This window comes from Fringilla coelebs (assembly GCF_963513975.1).
Source record: "Fringilla coelebs genome assembly, chromosome: 26".
Lineage (NCBI taxonomy): Eukaryota > Metazoa > Chordata > Aves > Passeriformes > Fringillidae > Fringilla > Fringilla coelebs.
In genome coordinates, this window is record NC_140052.1 from 3537385 (window position 1) to 3554154 (window position 16770).

At 70.3% G+C, this 16770-nt stretch overlaps 2 protein-coding genes across 4 annotated transcripts; both read left to right on the forward strand.

Annotated features, from left to right (window-relative positions):
- The first annotated feature begins 562 nt into the window (after positions 1 to 562).
- Positions 563 to 8871, forward strand: SORBS3 (sorbin and SH3 domain containing 3). 3 transcript variants are annotated; one of them, XM_084221739.1, is made up of 20 exons: positions 586 to 651; positions 2238 to 2347; positions 3483 to 3631; positions 3714 to 3819; positions 3906 to 4129; positions 4200 to 4263; positions 4335 to 4449; positions 4524 to 4608; positions 4686 to 4727; positions 4807 to 4893; positions 5413 to 5468; positions 6584 to 6681; positions 6780 to 6859; positions 6948 to 6994; positions 7136 to 7250; positions 7325 to 7450; positions 7569 to 8009; positions 8093 to 8172; positions 8260 to 8366; positions 8453 to 8871. In XM_084221739.1, the coding sequence occupies exons 3-20, from the start codon at positions 3524 to 3526 to the stop codon at positions 8512 to 8514; spliced, it is 2043 nt and encodes a 680-aa protein (XP_084077865.1). In that variant the 5' UTR covers positions 586 to 651; positions 2238 to 2347; positions 3483 to 3523; the 3' UTR covers positions 8515 to 8871. The 3 variants fall into 3 exon arrangements, with proteins under 3 accessions (XP_084077866.1, XP_084077865.1, XP_084077867.1); XM_084221740.1 differs by lacking the exon at positions 2238 to 2347 and having other exon boundaries at positions 563 to 651; XM_084221741.1 differs by lacking the exons at positions 586 to 651; positions 2238 to 2347 and adding an exon at positions 2388 to 3200.
- A 233-nt stretch (positions 8872 to 9104) lies between these two features.
- On the forward strand, positions 9105 to 15198 carry PDLIM2 (PDZ and LIM domain 2). Its single transcript, XM_084221862.1, has 10 exons — positions 9105 to 9152; positions 10587 to 10698; positions 11076 to 11227; positions 11568 to 11637; positions 11720 to 11811; positions 11904 to 11943; positions 13529 to 13680; positions 13963 to 14108; positions 14184 to 14289; positions 14735 to 15198. Exons 2-10 carry the CDS (start codon positions 10600 to 10602, stop codon positions 14928 to 14930), a joined length of 1053 nt encoding a protein of 350 aa, XP_084077988.1. The 5' UTR covers positions 9105 to 9152; positions 10587 to 10599; the 3' UTR covers positions 14931 to 15198.
- Positions 15199 to 16770: the final 1572 nt, after the last annotated feature.

Consider the following 16770-nt stretch of genomic DNA (forward strand, 5'->3'; position numbering starts at 1 on the left):
ATGGGTCCTGCCCAGGGATCCCCTCCTGCATCATTCCCGGGAAGCTGCTGCGGCTCCCGCTCTGCCTCCCACACCTGGGATCCACCCCCTCTTCCCAAGTGGCAGCCGAATATTCAGGATGAGCTCTGGAGGACTCTGGGCCATCATCCCAATCAATCATCCCAATTCCTCTGGGAATTCAGGGAATCCTTTGGGGATTCAGTGCCCGCCTCGAGCTCAGCTCACCACGTGCTCCCTGCTCCTCCCCGCAGCATTCCCGCTCCCTGCCGCCGGATGCATCCAGGGCACGCCCGGGCCAGGACGCTCCGGCTCTCCCATCCTTTTCCTGGGTGTTCCCACCCAAACTGGGGAGCCCCCAAGCCCCGGCACCCCTCGCAGACCCCGCGCTCGGCCCCGGGGGGCTCCCGGCACATCCTTGCCCAGGGGAGCATCCCTGGGAGCATCCCCGGGGCCGGCCGCGCATTCCCGGCTGGCATCGCCGCTGAGCAAACAGGAAACACTCGCCCTTTGTTAATCCCGGCCCGGGCTGCGCGTTAAATATTTATCTGTGAGCGGAGGCTGGTGCTGGGAGCCGCGGGGAGGGAGGGACCGAGGCAGGGCCGGCGCTGGAGGCTCCTGCCGGGCACGGGGACGGTGCGTGCGGAGCGGGAGGTGAGCGGGGTTCGGCCGGGGGGTGTCGGCACCCCCAGGGGGGCTGGGGTGAAGGGGGCTGCTCCTGGCATGGCCAGCGGTGCTGCGACCTCGAGAGGTGTCACTTGGCGGGCTGGAGGGGACCTGGAGGGGATTGTCACCCCTTTGGCAGCAGGGGTGGGTTCGGGGGTCTCTTCGCTGGGTTTAACCCTCCCCGGCCCTGCTGCCATCCCTGCCCTTGTCACCCCGGGATTTTCCAGCAGGATCAGCTCCTGTGGCCTCGCCACGGTGTCCCCAGCTGGCAGCAAGGAGCTGCCTCATTCCCACGGCATTGGGGCGGGGGGGAGGACACCCTGTCCCCTGTGTCCCCCGTGTCCCCGGTGTCCCCCGGACACAGTATCACAGCCGGCCGGGGCTCCTGCCGCCGTCCCCCTCGTCCGCAGCAGCAGGGGGCAGTGGCTTGGCGGGGACCGAGGGGTGGCAGCGAAGCCACCATCCCTCCGGGAGCTCACGTGGGAGCTCACGGGATGAGGAAGGGCTGGGGCAGCCCCGTTTTGGGGGTGTCAGCAGTTTAGGGGAGCAGGAAGTGGCCAGCGGGTGAGTGGTGGCTGCGGGCGCTGCCCGAGGGGGCGAGGGGGGACACGGGGCACCCGCAGAGGAGGGCACGGGGGTTTCCTTGGGGGACCCGTGCCCGGATTCCTTAGGGATGGGCGGATGGAGGGGATGGAGGGGTGCAGTGGGGATGGGGGCTCTGCTCTGACCGTGCCCCACACTGCGGCTTGGGTGGGCACAGGAGCACAGATCCCACTCCCAGGAGCACAGATCCCACTCCCAGGAGCACAGATCCCACAGCCCACTTTGGCCCTCACCTCTCAGCATTTCCCTCCTCACCCTCTCCCAAACACTCCCCTAAATCCCCTTCTCCATCGGATGGGGAACTGGTGACGCTGGAGGGGGGGAGGTGGGACACAGGCAGGGCACGGAGGGTTTATATGGGGGTCCCCAGTGCCCAAATCCCTGGGGGATGGAGAGATTGAAGGGATGGAGGGGATGGAGGAATGCAGGAGATGGAAGGATGGAGGGGATGGAGGGTCACCCGTGGGAAAGCGGGCAGCAGTGGGGATGGGGGCTCTGCTCTCCCTGTGCCCCCATCCCGGTGCTCGGAGGTTGACAGGAGCACAGACCCCACTCCTCCCCTCAGTCCCGACCTCCACCCGGAATTCCCTCCCCATCCTTTCCCGAAAATCCCCCCGAGTCCCCGTCTCCATCTCGCCGGGGGGCCGGCGGCGCCGGGCTCGCCCCGTTTCGTAAGCGGGGGCCGGGTGCGCGGGAACGCGTGCGCGGGGCGTGGGATGAGTTCAGCCTCTTGGCTCCATTCCCTGGATCCCATCCCTGGAAATGTCACTGGAAACTCTGAATGGGCCGGCCCCGCTCCAGAGCGGGGAGCGCTGGGGGGGCAGCGCACCCCGGGGGGGCCGGGGCACACGGGGACCCGGAGCCGGGCAGGACGGTGCCTCCCGACCCTCCCGGGGGATGCTCTTGGGGGGCTCTCCCCGCCAGCTCCCCACCATGCGCTGAGGGCCCCCCCGCTCCTTCTCCCGGCAAAGTTCGTGCCGTGGATTTTTCCTCCCCGCCGCTCGCAGCTCCGTCCCGCTCGCCCCGGGGCTCCCCAAAACCCCGGTGCTTCCCGGGGGGCCCCGCTGGCACCGCCCAGGAGGTAAGAGCTGGCTGGGGGGGGCGGCGAGGAGGGGGGCCCCGAGGGGAGCCCTGGGGACCGGTTTTGGGGGACACTCCAAAGGAGGAGAAGGATGGGGCCGAGCCCCGTGTAGGGCTGCGCTGGGAATGGCGTGGAAGTTTTTGGGGTGCCCTGGGGGGATGGGAGCCTGCACCCCACTTTCTGTGCCCCGGGGCACATCCTTCCCTGGTCATTAGTTTCCCCGCGGGGGTGATTAACATTAATTACAACCTTGGGGCTGCCGAGCCTCCAGCAGTGTAGGAACCAGGGTCGCCAGCCCGATTTGGGGGTCCCACACACACAGAGGACACCGTGTCGGGCTGGGACCCCCGGCAGCCCCCCAGGATCCCCCGTCTGAGGCGGGGTCTGGCACCTGCGAGCGCCGGGGCCGGGGTGAGGACAGAGACGTGAGGGACGAGCCAAGGCACGGGTGTCCCCTAAAGGCCCCGGTGCTGCGCTCGCCTCCGGAGCCATCCCGGTGTCAAGAAGGGCTCCGGGGGTCCCGTCCCCCCCAGGTGCCCCCCGGCCGCTCCGCGGTGAGTCACAGCATCGCCCTCCCGGCGGGCGGTGCCCGGCTCGGCCGCGCGTTCCCGGCTCCTCGTCCCTCCGTCCCCTCTCCCTCCCTGTTTGCGCTGCAGGGCGGGGAAATATTTCTGCCCTGTCGTGTTCCCGGCCCTGGCAGCGCTCCCGGGCGGGCGACGCTGCTGCCGCCACGTGCCCGGGCGGGCGGGCAGCGCGCCGGGATGCCGGGGATGGGAACGCGGCACAGGCATCGCCCCGACCCGCTCCGGGCGTGTTCTTCCCGGCGGGCTGGATGCATCCCTGCCGAGCCGGGGTACGGAGAGGGGCGGGTGGTCTGGAGAGAGGTGGGGACCCGTGCCTGGGCTGGTTCTGAACAGGAACAGCCGCTTCCCCTGGCACCGCGAGGGTCCCTGAGCTGGGGACGCTGTCACCGCATTGTCGCCCCACACACGGTGTCCCCAGTGCCTCTGAATAACAGGGGATGCTCCCAGCGATGGGGCCGGGGCTCCTCCGAGCCCCCATCTGTCTGGCAAAGCCTGAGAATGCCCAGAAAACGGGGACACGGTGCCCGTGAGCGCAGCTGCTTTTCCCACAGGGCGCGGGCAGCTCCGGGGCACCATCCCGCCCCTCCCGGCCATGGCGGGCCGGCTCCTGCCCCCCGACACCAGCCCGGCCCTGGGTGTGGAGGACGTTCCGCGTCTCCTCCCAGCTCCGCAGGTGTCCCCGCAGCACACGGTGACACGGGTGAGTGGGGCTGGCACATTCTGGGGGATTCGTGGGGGCTGCACCCCCCGATCCTTTGTGCCAGCCCCTCCCTGTGCCACAGGTGCCCGTCATCCGCCACCGCGGCTCCAACACCCTCAACTTCCACTTCCATGACCCGGAGAGCCGCGGCACTGCCGAGAACAGCCAGGGAGCTCCCAAGAGCTCAGGTACAGAGAGCCCTGAGCATCCTGGGGACACCCCGGGGGGCTCCCCCGAGCTGTGCCCACCTGAGCCATGCTCACCTTGTCTGCAGTGAATGACTGGTACCAGACCTGGCCAGCCAAGGAGGCCAAAGCCCCCAGCACCCAGGTGCCCGCCCAGCCCAGCCCCAGCCCCAGGGCTGCCCCCGCCTGCCCGCGGCCCCCGGGCTGGTCGGCAACCTGGACCAAGGACAGCAAGCGGCGGGAGAGGCGCTGGGTGAAGTACGATGGCATCGGGCCCGTGGACGAGACGGGGATGCCCCTGGCCTCACGCTCGGTGAGTGGGGGTGCAGGGCGGGGGTGTCACCCCGCTGTCACCCCCTCACCACCCCAATGCGTCCCCCCAGAGCGTCGACAGCCCCCGGGACTGGTACCGCAGCATGTTCCGGCAGATCCACCGCAAGCTGCCAGGTGAGCCCGGGCGTGCGGGTGCGGCACGGAGCGGGCACGGCTCGGCGCCCGCTCACCGCCCCCATCCTCAGAGCCCGACTGGGACACCCATTCCTGCCCCACCACGGCGCCTCCATCGCCCCCCAAGCCGCGGAGGAGGGGCTCGGCCCCAGCTGAGCCCCCTGGAGTGCCCAACGGGATGGACTGGTGAGCCTGGCACAAGGACGGGGGTGCCCGCGGGGTGGGGGCTGCGCTGGCTGAACCCCTCCCGTCCTCCACAGGACCCGCTGGGGTGCCACCGGTGCCACCGCCGAGCCTGGCAGCATTTTTGACTACGAACCGGGGAAGTTCTCTCCGCGGGAGCAGGTAGGCAGGTCCCGGCACACGGGGAGGGGGTGGGCCCCGCGGTGGGCACACCCCTGACCGGCCCCCTGCCCTTTCAGAGCCCGGCAGCAGCGAGGCCGAAGCGGGCTCAGTCCATCGAGGTGAGGCGGTGGTGGCAGGGGAGGGGGGCAGGGGGTGGCAGCAGGGTCGCGGTGCCACAGCCCCGTCCTGCCCGTGCAGGTGCTGCTGGAGCAGGAGCTGGAGCAGCTCAGCGAGGAGCTGGACAAGGACATGAGGGACATGGAGACGCGCCGGACCCCGCGCCAGGTACCTCGGGCCCCTCCTGCTGCTCCTTGGTCCCCCCAGGGCATCCAGCTGTGGGCGCATCCAGCTGTGGGCTCAGCCTTTGTGCAAGGCTTGGACATGCACGTGGTGGGACGCACATCTGGATGAATCGGACGGGTGCATGCATGGCTGGATGTGTGCACAGCTGGGTGTGTGCACAACTGGATGCGTGAACAACTGGATGGATGTGTGCACGGCTGGAGCCCCGCACATCTGGATGCCTGCACGGCCGGGTGAATGCTCAGCGAGCTGCGTGCACATCTGGATGTGCGCACAACCCGGTGCCTGCCTGGCTGGCTCCACGCACATCTGGACCCAGGCACGGCTGCTCAGCCGCCTGGAGCCGTGGCCGTGGCTGTGGGGCTTTAGGACCCAGCCCGCCCGTCCGTCCGTCCGGCGGTTTATTGGCGCAGCCGAGCTGGACTCCTTCGCTTCCCGCCGAGACTCGGCCTCCTGGATGATTAATTTTTCTCTCCCACCCCCTCCCGCTCCTCCCGGCAGAGCCCGGCTGCTGCTCCCACCGCTCGCTCCCCTGCTCCGGCCTCCCCGGCTGCTCGGTGAGTTCAGCGGCGGCTCCCACCCCCCGCACCCCCAAATCCCCCTGCCCAGACCCCACTCGAGGCGAGGGACGGGACCCCGCTCTGGGGCGGCGGGCGGGCTGTCCCTGCAGCGTCCCGCGGGGTGGGAGTCCCCCAGCATCCCCCACGGGATCCCCACGGAGCTCCCCGTGGCTGCGCTGCCCCCCCGGTCCCCCCACAGCCCGGCACGGGTGGGAGCCGGCGCCGGGCCGGCTGCCCGCTGGGTGGGACGGGGCCGGAGCAGGGCTGACCCTTTCCCCCGTCCCTGGAGCGGGGACGCCGTGTCCCGGCGTTTGGCTCCGTCCCAGGGGAGGTGACGGCGCTCGGATTCCCACCGCTGTGTCCCCACGTCCCCACGGGCACAGGGAGGGGACAGCTGTGCCGGCGGCTGCCGGATGGAGTGGGCACCCCGGGATGGGGTGGGGTGTCCCCACAGACCCCTCTGTGCCCCGGCAGCGGGAGGAAAACAAACAAACAAACAAACAAACAAACAAACAAGCGCCTCCTCTTGTAGGACCTCCCGTAACCCCCAGGGGCGCACAGAGGGGGGGGCTCCACCCCTCCCCAACCCTTCCTCCGGTTTGGGGGGCGCATTTTGGGCTCTTTAAGCGCCCCCCGGAGCGGGGTTATTCATTAGCCCTCCCCGGCGCTTCCTGCTCGGCGGCAGCGGGGCCGCGCTGCCGGCGCTGCCGGAAAACTTTGGACCTGTCCCGCTTGGCTGCCTCCGGGAGGAGCCCCGGGAAGGGTGGAGAGAGCAAATCCGGGCGTCCTGGTTCTGGGGGACCCCAGCGTCCTCACATTGGGGTACCCAGTGCTTCTGGGCCGTGGGATTCCGGGGTCCTGGTTCTGGGGGACCCCGAATTCCTGGACTGTGGAACTCAGGGGTCTTGGTCCATGGGATACAGGAGTCCTGAGGGTCCCTGATGTCCTGGTCCATGAGACCCAGGGCTCCCGGTCCATGCAATTCACAGGACCCCGATATCCTGCCCTGTGGGACTCAGGGGTCCGGGCAGCAGGGTCAGAGCAGGGAGGGTTCATGGCAGCAGGGCTGGACGCGAGGCTCAGCCCTGCCCTGAGCCACTGTCACCCCTCAGGAGCCCCCTGTCACCCCAGCGGCTGTGGAGCCCCCCTGCCACCCCCAGCATGGAGCGGGGTGGGCTGGGGCTGGCCAGTGACCGGAGCCCTGGCAGAGGTGAGCCCCCCTGAGCCCCCCTGAGCCCCCCTGAGCCCCCCAGGCCCCGCCATGGGGCACCCCGCTCACCCCAGCTGGTGACACCCCGCTCTTTACAGACACCCTCAGGCCAGGGACCCTCCCCAGCTTGTCGGACCTGGGGGACCCCGTGGAGGCCGTCAAGAGGGAGGAGAAGAAGGTGAGGCTGGGATTGTCCCATGCCCTGTGGGGTTTGGGGTGCCTGGGACTGGGGGTGTCTCCCTGTAACCTCTCCTCTCCCTCTCCAGATGAAAGCTGCTCGCCTCAAGTTCAACTTCCAAGCTGAGTCTCCCAAGTAAGCGCCGGGGTCACTCCTGGGGTCCCACCGTGCCCCTCGGGTGACACAGGGGGACTGGGGCAGCACGTGGGGTGGCCCTGCCAGCCGAGCCGGGGAGGGGACTGTGCCCCCGGACAGGTGTGACAGTGTCCCTTGCAGGGAGCTGACGCTGCAGAAGGGGGACATCGTCTACATCCATAAGGAGGTGGACAGGAACTGGCTGGAGGGGGAGCACCACGGCCGCGTGGGCATCTTCCCCTCCAACTACGTGGAGGTGAGGCCGGGCCGTGAGGGGGCAGCGGGGCCGGGGGGTCCTGGCGCTGCCCCTCACCCGCGTGTCCCACCCAGATCCTGCCTCCCACGGAGGTGCCCAAGCCCATCAAGGCTCCCGCGCTCCAGGTGCTGGAATACGGCGAGGCGCTGGCGCTCTACAACTTCCGAGGGGATCTGCACGTGGAGCTCTCCTTTCGCAAGGTACCGCGGCCCCGTGCTGTGCCATCCCGCGCCGTTCCGGGCCATCCCGGGCCGTTCCGGGCCATCCCGGGCCGATCCGTGCCGCTCCGTGCTGACCCGCCCTCTGCTCCCGCGGCAGGGCGAGCGGATCTGCCTGGTGCGGCGGGTGAACGAGAACTGGTACGAGGGGCGGATCTCGGGCACCAGCCGCCAGGGCATCTTCCCCGCCACCTACGTGCAGGTGTTGAAGGAGCCGCGGGTCAAAACCACCGCCGAGGACATCCCCTCCTCTCCCGCCCCCGCCAGCCCCCGGCCCGCGGCCGGATCCCCGTCCCTGCAGCGCTCGCCCGGCCCCCGCATCCCCCAGGCTCCCGCCGGCTCCCCCCGGGAAGCGAAGCGGGGTCCCGGGGCGGCGGGCGGGCGCCCGTCCTCTCCGCGCCACCTCGGTGCCACTTTCCCCCCCTCCCCGAAGCTGCCCCACGCCGGCACCCCCAGCCCCTTGGTGGCCTCTGCCAGCCCCCCACACCCCGCGGCCGCCCAGCCCCAGGAGCCCCGGCGTCCTGCCTGGAGCCCCGAGCAGGTGAGCGCCCCCCGCCCCGGCATCGTGCCCCGGCACCGCTGGGGCTGCGGGTGCCGCCCTGAACCCCCCGTGTCCCCCCACAGCGCCCGACCCCGGCAGCACAAACCAGCGCCCGGCCCGAGCCCGCCCCGTCCTACAACGGCTCCGAAATCCGGTGGACACCGTAAGCAGGGCCAGGGGCGTCCCCGGGGCGCGGTGTCCCCACGAGGGACCCGTGGGGGGCGGGCTGTGCCCATGCTGTGTCTCGCAGGTACCGGGCGCTCTACCAGTACCGGCCCCAAAACGCCGACGAGCTGGAGCTGCTGGAAGGGGACCGCGTGGATGTCATGCAGCAGTGCGACGACGGCTGGTTCGTGGGTGCGTGGCCACCGCCCTGGCGACAGGGATGAGGACAAGGTGCCACCCTCACCCCTCACCACCTCTCCGCGTCTCTATACCCACAGGAGTGTCCAGAAGGACGCAGAAATTCGGCACTTTCCCCGGGAATTACGTGGCGCCGGTGTGACCCGCGGCCGTGGGGACCCCGGGGGGAGGAGTGGGGCCGGGGGCTTCCCCTGTCCCGCCTCGGCCACGCCGTGTCCCCGCCGTGTCCCCCCACGGGGATGAAGCGCCTCCAGCTCCCTCCCGCCCCTATGGGGCTGCTTCTAACAGGGACGAATCCCCCCAGCGCGGGGCGTCTCCCCCGCCCCAGTGCCTTAACCCGCCCCCTCCTCACCGCTGCCCGGTGCCACCGCCCCGGGGGTCGCCCCGGGGGTCTGCCCGGTGCCGGGCCTGACCATGACGGCCGTGCCCCGGGATGTGGGTCCGTGTCCGGGAGTCGCCTTCGCTTCTTTTCCGTCATTAAAGCTCAGCTCAGCCCGACTCTGAGAGTGCCGGGATTGGGGAGGAGCCGGTCCCGGGACACGTCCCACCGGAGCCGTGGGCGGGGAGCGGCGAGGACGCTGCGTGGGGCCGCGGGGATCCCCCCACGCCCACGGGCGGTCCCGCTCCGCGCCGGGGCGGGCCCAGCCGCCGCCGTGCGCCCCGTCGGGGGGGCCCGTGCCCGCAGCCCGGCCCGGCCCGGCTCCTCCCGAGGAGGCGGCGCCGTCCCGGGGCCGCGCTCTGCTCCGCAGCCCCGCGGGGCCGCCCGGCTCGGCCGCCCCGGTGAGTGCGGGGGGATGCGGGGGGCGCGGGGGGCGCCGGCTGCGGCTGCGGGGGGTGTCCGACCCTCGGGGGTCCCGGTGCCCGGGGGGGGGAAGGGAGGGATGTGCGGGCAGGTCCCGCCACTGTGTCCCCGAGTCCCCACGTCCCCGAGTCCTCGCGAGTGCCAAGTCCCTGTGTCCCCAGGTCCCCGCGCCTCCTGGCATCGCCCGTCCCCGCCGCTCGCCCCGCGGGTGCCAGGCGGCGCTGCCAGTCGCCGCGGGCACAAAGACATCGCTGTGCGGCGGGGACAGAGCCGGCAGGGAGCGGGGACACAGGTGGGGAGCGGGGGCCGAGGAGGGGAGCACGGACAGAGCTGGGGACAGGGATGGAGAAGGGGTGCAGGACACGAAGGGGGGGTGCAGGGACTGGAGAAGGGGGGCAGGGATGGAGAAGAGGTGCAGGAGGTGGAGAAGAGGAGCCGAGGGAGAGGTGGGGTGCAGTGTCTAAAGAAGGGGTGCAGGGTCCAGAGAAGAGGTGTGGGGCTGTCGGGGGGTCTGGGGTGGGTGCCCAGCTGGGTGTGGGGGTCCCCGGGCTGGCAGCCCTCGCTGCCCGGGGATGCTGAGCGGGGCTGGACATGGGGAGGGGGTTTGGGGTTTCCTCCCGGCGCTGAAAGCCCAGCCCAGGAAATTCTTCCGGGCAGCCTCTCAAGCCCCTCTTTGTGCTCTTGGGATTTTTAACATTCCCGGTGGCTGCGGACCGGGTGCCCGGTGCAGGATGGGGTGCCCGGTTCCAGATGGGCTGCCCGGCTCTCCCAGGCTGCGGCGGGATGGGTGGGATGGGATCTGGTGTGGATTTAGGGGATGCGGCTGCCCATTCCCACCCATCCCATGGAAGCCAAGAGCTGCGCTGCTCACCGGGGTGCCATGGGGACCCTGTGCCACCCCCGGGGGATCCTCGGCGCCCTTTACCGGTGTGGATTTGCTGTGGGATGAAGGACTGGGGCTGCCGGTCCTCGCTGGTGTCGGACGCTGCTGTGGCGAGCAGCAGAACCCGTCCCTCGCTGCCACATCCTCCCCTCCAAAGCCCACAGGCGCTGCTCTGCCAGGCCACAGCGCCGGCCTTGCTGCCAAGGCTTCACCAATTTCCTGCCTTGCTCCAGCTCCTGGGAACGACCTTGGCAGTCTCAGCTGCACCGCCGGGTGCCTGGGACCCCCTGGGCCCGGGGAGGAAGCCGCCAGCCTTGGGGGACAAGAGGAAGCGGCGGTGGCTGCTGACACCCTGCGAGGACCTGGGTCCCCTCCCCGGAAGGAAAGCGCTGCCGGCGCGGGGGACCCTCAGGGTGCAGCGGGGACAGGGAGGCCCTCGTTGTGTGGTCCGTGGGTAGGAGGAGGGGATCCCCTCTGCCTCATCCTCTCGGCGGCCGGGATCGCTGACACCTCGCTCCTGCCCTCCCAGAGCCGCCGCTGCCATGCCGGTGACAGTGACAGTGACACTGCCCGGCCCGGCCCCGTGGGGCTTCCGCATCTCCGGGGGAAGAGATTTCAGGAAGCCCATCACGGTCTCCAAGGTAGGAGCCCCCACGCGTCCCCCGGCCCGGGGAGGGCCGCCGGGGCTCCGGGCGGGCCGGGCTGCCCCGGGGAGCGGATCCTGTTCGCCGTCCTTGGGGGATCCTGCTCCGTGGGAACGGCCCCGGCGGGCGGCGGGGGCGGGGGGGGCTCCCGTGGCCCCTGGGCTGGGCCGGGCTGTGCCAAATTTCCGGGTGTTGTTTCCAAGGCCGTGGTCCCCTCCTGGCAGAGGGGCTGGCGCTGTTCTGGCAGGGCCCTGGAGATTGCAGAGGGTGGGAGCATCCCGGCAGGGCGGGGGTCGGGCTGGGGCTGCACGGGGATGCTGCACTGCACGGGGGGGGGGTCACCGGGACTGTCCCATGTCCCCTTCTCCGCGGAGGTGACGGAGCACGGGAAGGCGGCCACGGGTGACCTCCGGCCGGGGGATGTCATTGTCGCCATCAATGGGGAGAGCACGGCTGAGATGCTCAACGTGGAGGCGCAGAACAAGATCAAGCAGAGCCCGGGGCAGCTCCGGCTGGAGGTGGAGAGGTGGGTGCTGGGGCAGCCCCGCCACCCGGCCCCGGGTGCCAGCGGTGTCTGCACGCGGGTGGGGTCCCCAACCACGTGTGTGTCACTTGTTCCCCCCGCCGGTGACTCTTGGGGCGGTGCCATCCCCGCGGGAGCCCGTCCCGGCTCTCTAATTAAGGAGTCGGGTGCTAACGAGGCCAGGCAGCGCTGGCAGCCGTTACCCGGCCAACTGGTCCCAGCCGGGACCCAGCTGCTGCCTGGCGGCTCCGGGGCTGCAGGGAAGGGTCACAGCGTGCCCTGCACAGCGGTTTGGGGCTCCTGGGGCAGGTCCCAAACCCTGCTGCTGTCCCTTGGCCCTCAGGTCCCCGGTGCCATCTCCCAGCCACACCAACGGGGACGCCTCGCTGGAGAGGTTGGCCACGCGTTTCCAGGTGAGCCCTGGGCAGCCCCCGTGCACCCCGGCCCCCCAGCCAGGGCTGGTGGCAGCTGCTGGTGTCACCCTCCCCTCCCCAGGACACGCTGCAGATGAAGAGTGAGAGCCAAAGTGCCCTGAGGACCCTCGACCCCGGCCTGGCATCCCTCACCCACCCACCTGGCAGTGCCAGGTAAGGCTGCACCGGGCCGTGTGTGGGGCTGGGGTGAGGAGGGGGCTGGGGAGGGCCAGGGACCCCCCTGATGGCTCCGTTCTCTCCCCCAGCTCACAGGAGCAGGAGTTCACCTGTCCCGGCCTCCACCAGGTGAGCAGGGAGCTGGGGGGGCTGCAGGGGGCCAGGCAGAGATGCTGGGGGAGCATCTGTGCACCAAAACCTTGTGAACCCGAAAACCTTCCCGCTCTGAACCCCCATTTTAAGCCCCAAACCTCCCTGCTTTGAACCACCAAACCTTCCCCCCTTGAGCCCACAAATCACCTCATTTTGAGCCCCCAAACCTCCTTTGAGCCCCCAAACATGCCCACTCTGAGCCCCTAAACCCCTCCCTGTGTCCCCCCATGGCCCCGTCCCTGCCCAGCCCCGCTGTCCCCGGGGTCCCCGTCTGCGGTGGCCGCCGCGGGTGTCCCCTCCCCGCCGCGCTGGCAGCGCCCCCGGCCCCGCGGGCACCGCCGCACCTGCCCAGGGATGTTTTGCTCCTCTTGGCAGCGGCGCCAGCCTGGGGAGGCCAAACCAGTTTGGGAAGGCCCAGCCCCGCTGCCGCCAGCCCGGGGCACTGGGGTGTTGGCCGGGCAGGGACCCGCGGCCCGGCGCGCCCCCGCCGCCGTGGGACACCCCGGGAGCGGGATCGGGATGCGCCGGGAGTGGGACCGAGACGCCCGGGGGCTGGATGGCTCCTCCACCCCCGAGCTCGGTCCCAGGATGCCCGCGGCCACCCCATCCTCCCTGCGGGCAGCCGCTGGCTCCGGGCTTGGCGTCTCCCTCCTTTCCTCCCTCCCCGCTTTCTCTTTTTCTTGTTTTTCAAGCCCAAATTGGGAAGCGCCGCGGCCCCGAGCGCGGCCCTTCCCAGCTGCCTTTGGCCGCAGCCCCGGCCGCCCCTTGGCTCCTCCGGCCGCTCCCTCCTTCCTCCCCAGCTCCTTGTTTGCTCCGAAGGGTCCCTCCCTGTCCCACAGGGTCCAGCCCTGCTCCAGAGGGTTCACAGGGTTGGGGACATGAGGGTGCCGTGCCCGGAGCCCCCACCCAAGCCCCTGTGCCCCAGGGGTGGTGAGGGGATGGCTGCCCTTGGGTCCATCCCACTCTTCCTCGCGTCGCGGGCCGGGCTGGCGCTGATGCCGCCCGGGATGAGGCCAAGGCCCGGCTCCTCCCGTGCCTAATTTTAGCTCATCCCCCGTGACCCCACGGAGCCTCGGCGCTGCCCCTCTCCCTCTCCACGGGTGGGGGCAGGGGGTCCCTGTGCCCTGTGCACATCCCGGGGGATCCATTCCCATCTGCGTGGCAGCTGCTCCCGGGAACATCGGGAACATCGGGAACATCGGGAACATCGGAACATCGGGAACATCGGCTTCCACTTAGCCAGGGCGGGCTCCGCTTCCCGGCCTCGCCGGGGCCGCTAAGCAGGAGCAGATGGAGGGGAGGGGAGGGGACGGGCGCAGGCCCTGGGTTATGGGGTGGGGGTGCTGCCCTGCCCTTCTGGGGGGTCCCCACTGGCCCCAGCCTGGGTGGGAAGGAGAAGGAGCAGCCCCACAGAGCATCCCTGCATCGCTCTGGGGACCTGGGCTTGGGGAAAGCCCCTGGGCCTGGCCCGGGTGTCCTTGGGGCGCCGGGGGGGCAGAGGGAGGCTCTGTGGGTCTATCTGGGGGCCCCCCAGGACATCCCTCCCTTCTCCCCCTGCCAGGAGCGACGCCTGAGCCGCCAGAGCAGCTCCCAGGGGCCCGTCCTGCCTCCCCCCCCTCGGCCGCCCTCACCGGAGCTCGGAGCCCCCCAAACCCCCTGGGCAGCCCCCAGGGAGAGGCGCCTCTCCTCCCCCTCTGCCGGCACCTGCCACAGGTACGGAGCGGGCTGGGGGCTCTGGCGGGGGGATCCGCGGCAGGGGAGCCCCCATCCCCATGTCCCCACGCTGCTTTGTCCCCCGTGGGTGCTGAGGGAGCCCGTGGAAAGGGTTAACTCACCTGCAGGCAGGTGGGGCTGTGGGAGGGCCGGGCAGGCCGGGGCAGCTCCCGGGGCGGAGGGAGCAGGTGGCGGACGGGCTGTGGGGCGCAGCCGGGTGGATCCCGGAATCCGGGCGCTGGGAACCCCCCCCGACATCTCCCCCCGGGCTGCGCCCCCCAGCCAGGGCTCGGAGCCGGCCATGAGGCGCTTGGAGGAGGACTCGGAGGTCTACAAGATGCTGCAGGAGAACCGGGAGCTGCGGGCGGCCCCGCGGCAATCCAGCACCTTCCGCCTGCTCCAGGAGGCGCTGGAGGATGAGGAAGGAGGTGAGGGGGGCGCGGAGGGCGGTGCGAGGTCTGCCACGGGGGTGGCAGGACTCTGATGGCCTCGTGTCCCCTCAGGAGGTCCCGCAGCCCCCTTCCCCAGCCGGCTCTCGGCCGGGGCCCGCAAGCCCGTGGCCGGCGTGCAGAAGCTGCACGTCTGTGAGAAGTGCGGGAGCAGCATCGCGTGAGTGGGGCTGGGGGCCTGGGGGGGTCCCGGGGCTGGGTCTGTCCCTGCCATCCCTCCTGGCGAAGCCAAAAAGGGGCTGCTCAAAGGCGCGGGGCAGGATCTGTCCCTGACATTGCTCCCGGCAGGGATAAAATAGCGCGGGGTGTGGGTGGGGCAGGTCCCGGGGCAGGATCCACCCCTGCTGTCACTGCCGGAGGGGTTAAAATGGGGCGATTGTGCGGAGGGAATGGGGCTGGGGGCCCAGGGCAGGATCCATCCCTGCCATCGCTCCTTCAGGGCGAAAATGGGGGCGGTCCTGGGGTGCGAGCGGGGCCAGGGCGGTCCCAGGGCAGGATCCATCCCTGCCACCGCTCCAGGGCCACGATGGGGCTGACCCCGGGCGGGAGGGGACCCTGGGGACACACAGGGTGGCTCGGCTGACCGCCTGTCCCCACCCCCGCAGGACGCAAGCTGTGCGGATCCAGGACGGGCGCTACCGGCACCCGTCCTGCTACACCTGCGCCGACTGCGGCCTCAGCCTGAAGATGCGCGGCCACTTCTGGGTGGGGGACGAGCTGTTCTGCGAGAAACACGCCCGCCTGCGCTACCAGGGACCCCCGGGGGGGCCCGTGCCCCGCCCCGTGTCCCCCCGCTCCTGAGCCCCGGCCACCGGCACCGCGCGGTGGGGTCAGCCCGGCGTCCCCCGGGGCCCCGTGGCTGTCCCACCCCACCGCGGGAGGGCCGGGCTGGGGGGCTGAGGACGCTGCCGGGCTGGGGATGGATGGGATTTGGGGAAAATGCGATGCAGCCGCTCATCTTCACCCCTTGGTGGGTGTGTGGGATGAGCTGGGTGAGTTCTCAGCCTGGGGGACACCGAGGGGACATTGGGGCGGGGGCGCTTGAGCACTTGGGTACCGAGAGGGGCTGGCACGTCTTGTGCACTGACTGCAAAGGGCTTCTCCGAGGAATTAAACCAGATTCTTTTCAAATATAATATATATTTGCTCCACTGCCGTGTCTGCTCTGTGCCGGGACCCCAGGGCAGGGGGAAGAGGGTTCTACCCCAAATCCGGGCTGCAGACAGGGACCCCCCAGACCCCTCAGCCCTGCTGTCCGCACCCGGGGTGGGGATCCGGGTGCTCCGGTGTCGCTCCTTGTCCTGATCCCGGGAAGGTCAGGGCTGCCCTCAGGGCTGGCCAGCCCCTCCCTGCGTCCCCGGGAGGTGTCCGCATTTATTGGGGGTATTGGTCGAGGCCTTTGTCCTGCTCCAGGTGCTCTTATCGCCTCTCCCCGCCCTCCGTGCCCGCGTACACGGAGATGGCTTTGCTGTTATCTTGGGATTCGCTGTTATCAGCGGCCTGGGAGAGATCTGTCCCTTCCCCTGTCCCTCTGCAGCAGGGACAGCCGGGACCGCCCCTCCCCTCCCCTCTGGGGTCTGTTTGGGGTGTGCCATGGCCCCCCGTGCAGCCCGGGCTCGGTCATGGAGCTCTCACCATGAATTCCCAATGAATCATCCCAGAGCAGCTGGGGCTGCCCCTGGACCCCTGGAAGCGCCCAAGGCCTGGATGGAAGGGGCTGGAAGCAGCGTGGGACAGTGGAAGGTGTCCCTGCCCAGGGCAGGGGTGGCACTGGATGAGCTTTAAGGTCCCAACACAACCATTCCGCGGCTCTATGACACCTGGGGGGGAGGAGGATTATGATGGTGATAATGATGATCGTCCTGCCCTTCTCCCGCCCTCTCCACACAGGAAAAAAAGGAATAAACGCTTTGAGCCCTCTTGGGATAACACAGTTGAGGCTGGGGGCGAAGGGGCTGCCCAGGCAGGGGGCGGCCCCAGACCCCCGCCCCGCCCCGGGGCTGTGCCGCCCCCCGAGCCTGCCCCATAAAGCAGCGGAGGAGCAGTCCCGGTGCTCCCTGCCCGTTCCCGGCGCTCTCTGCTCGTTCCCTGGTCCCGGTTTCACCCCCTCGCTCCCGGTACATCCCGAGGATGCTGCGCCGCCGCGGAGCCTTCACGGTGCAGCCGCTCCGTGGTGACCTCGGTGAGTCGGTGGCCCCGAGGGGCTGTGGAGGCCCCCCCGAGTCTGGGGGTTCCCTCAGAGTCTCCAGTCTGCGAGGATCGTGCTGGAGGGGATCCTCAGAGACCTCTGCCTTGAGGTGTCTGTGCTGGAGAGGGAACCTGGGGTCCTTGGAGCCCCAAGTTGTGTTGTCAGTGCTTGAGAGGGAACCTGGGGGTTCCCCGGAACCCCCAATTTGTGTTAAAGGCTGTCCCTGGAGCTCTGGTTTTCATCCCACTCCCTGCTGGGAGGGGCCCAGGCTACCAGCTGTGCTGGGAATTCAGGTTTTCCCTTCCCATCTTTGGGCTGACAGGCCGGTGCCCGTCCCCGAGTGCGGCGTGGGGGTCCCCAAATGCGGCGGGGGGGTCCCCAAAACCCAGGGCCACCTCCGTGTGTGCCGCAGCTCCGGCTGTGCCGGGACTCCTCCGGCAGCAAGGTCTGGGA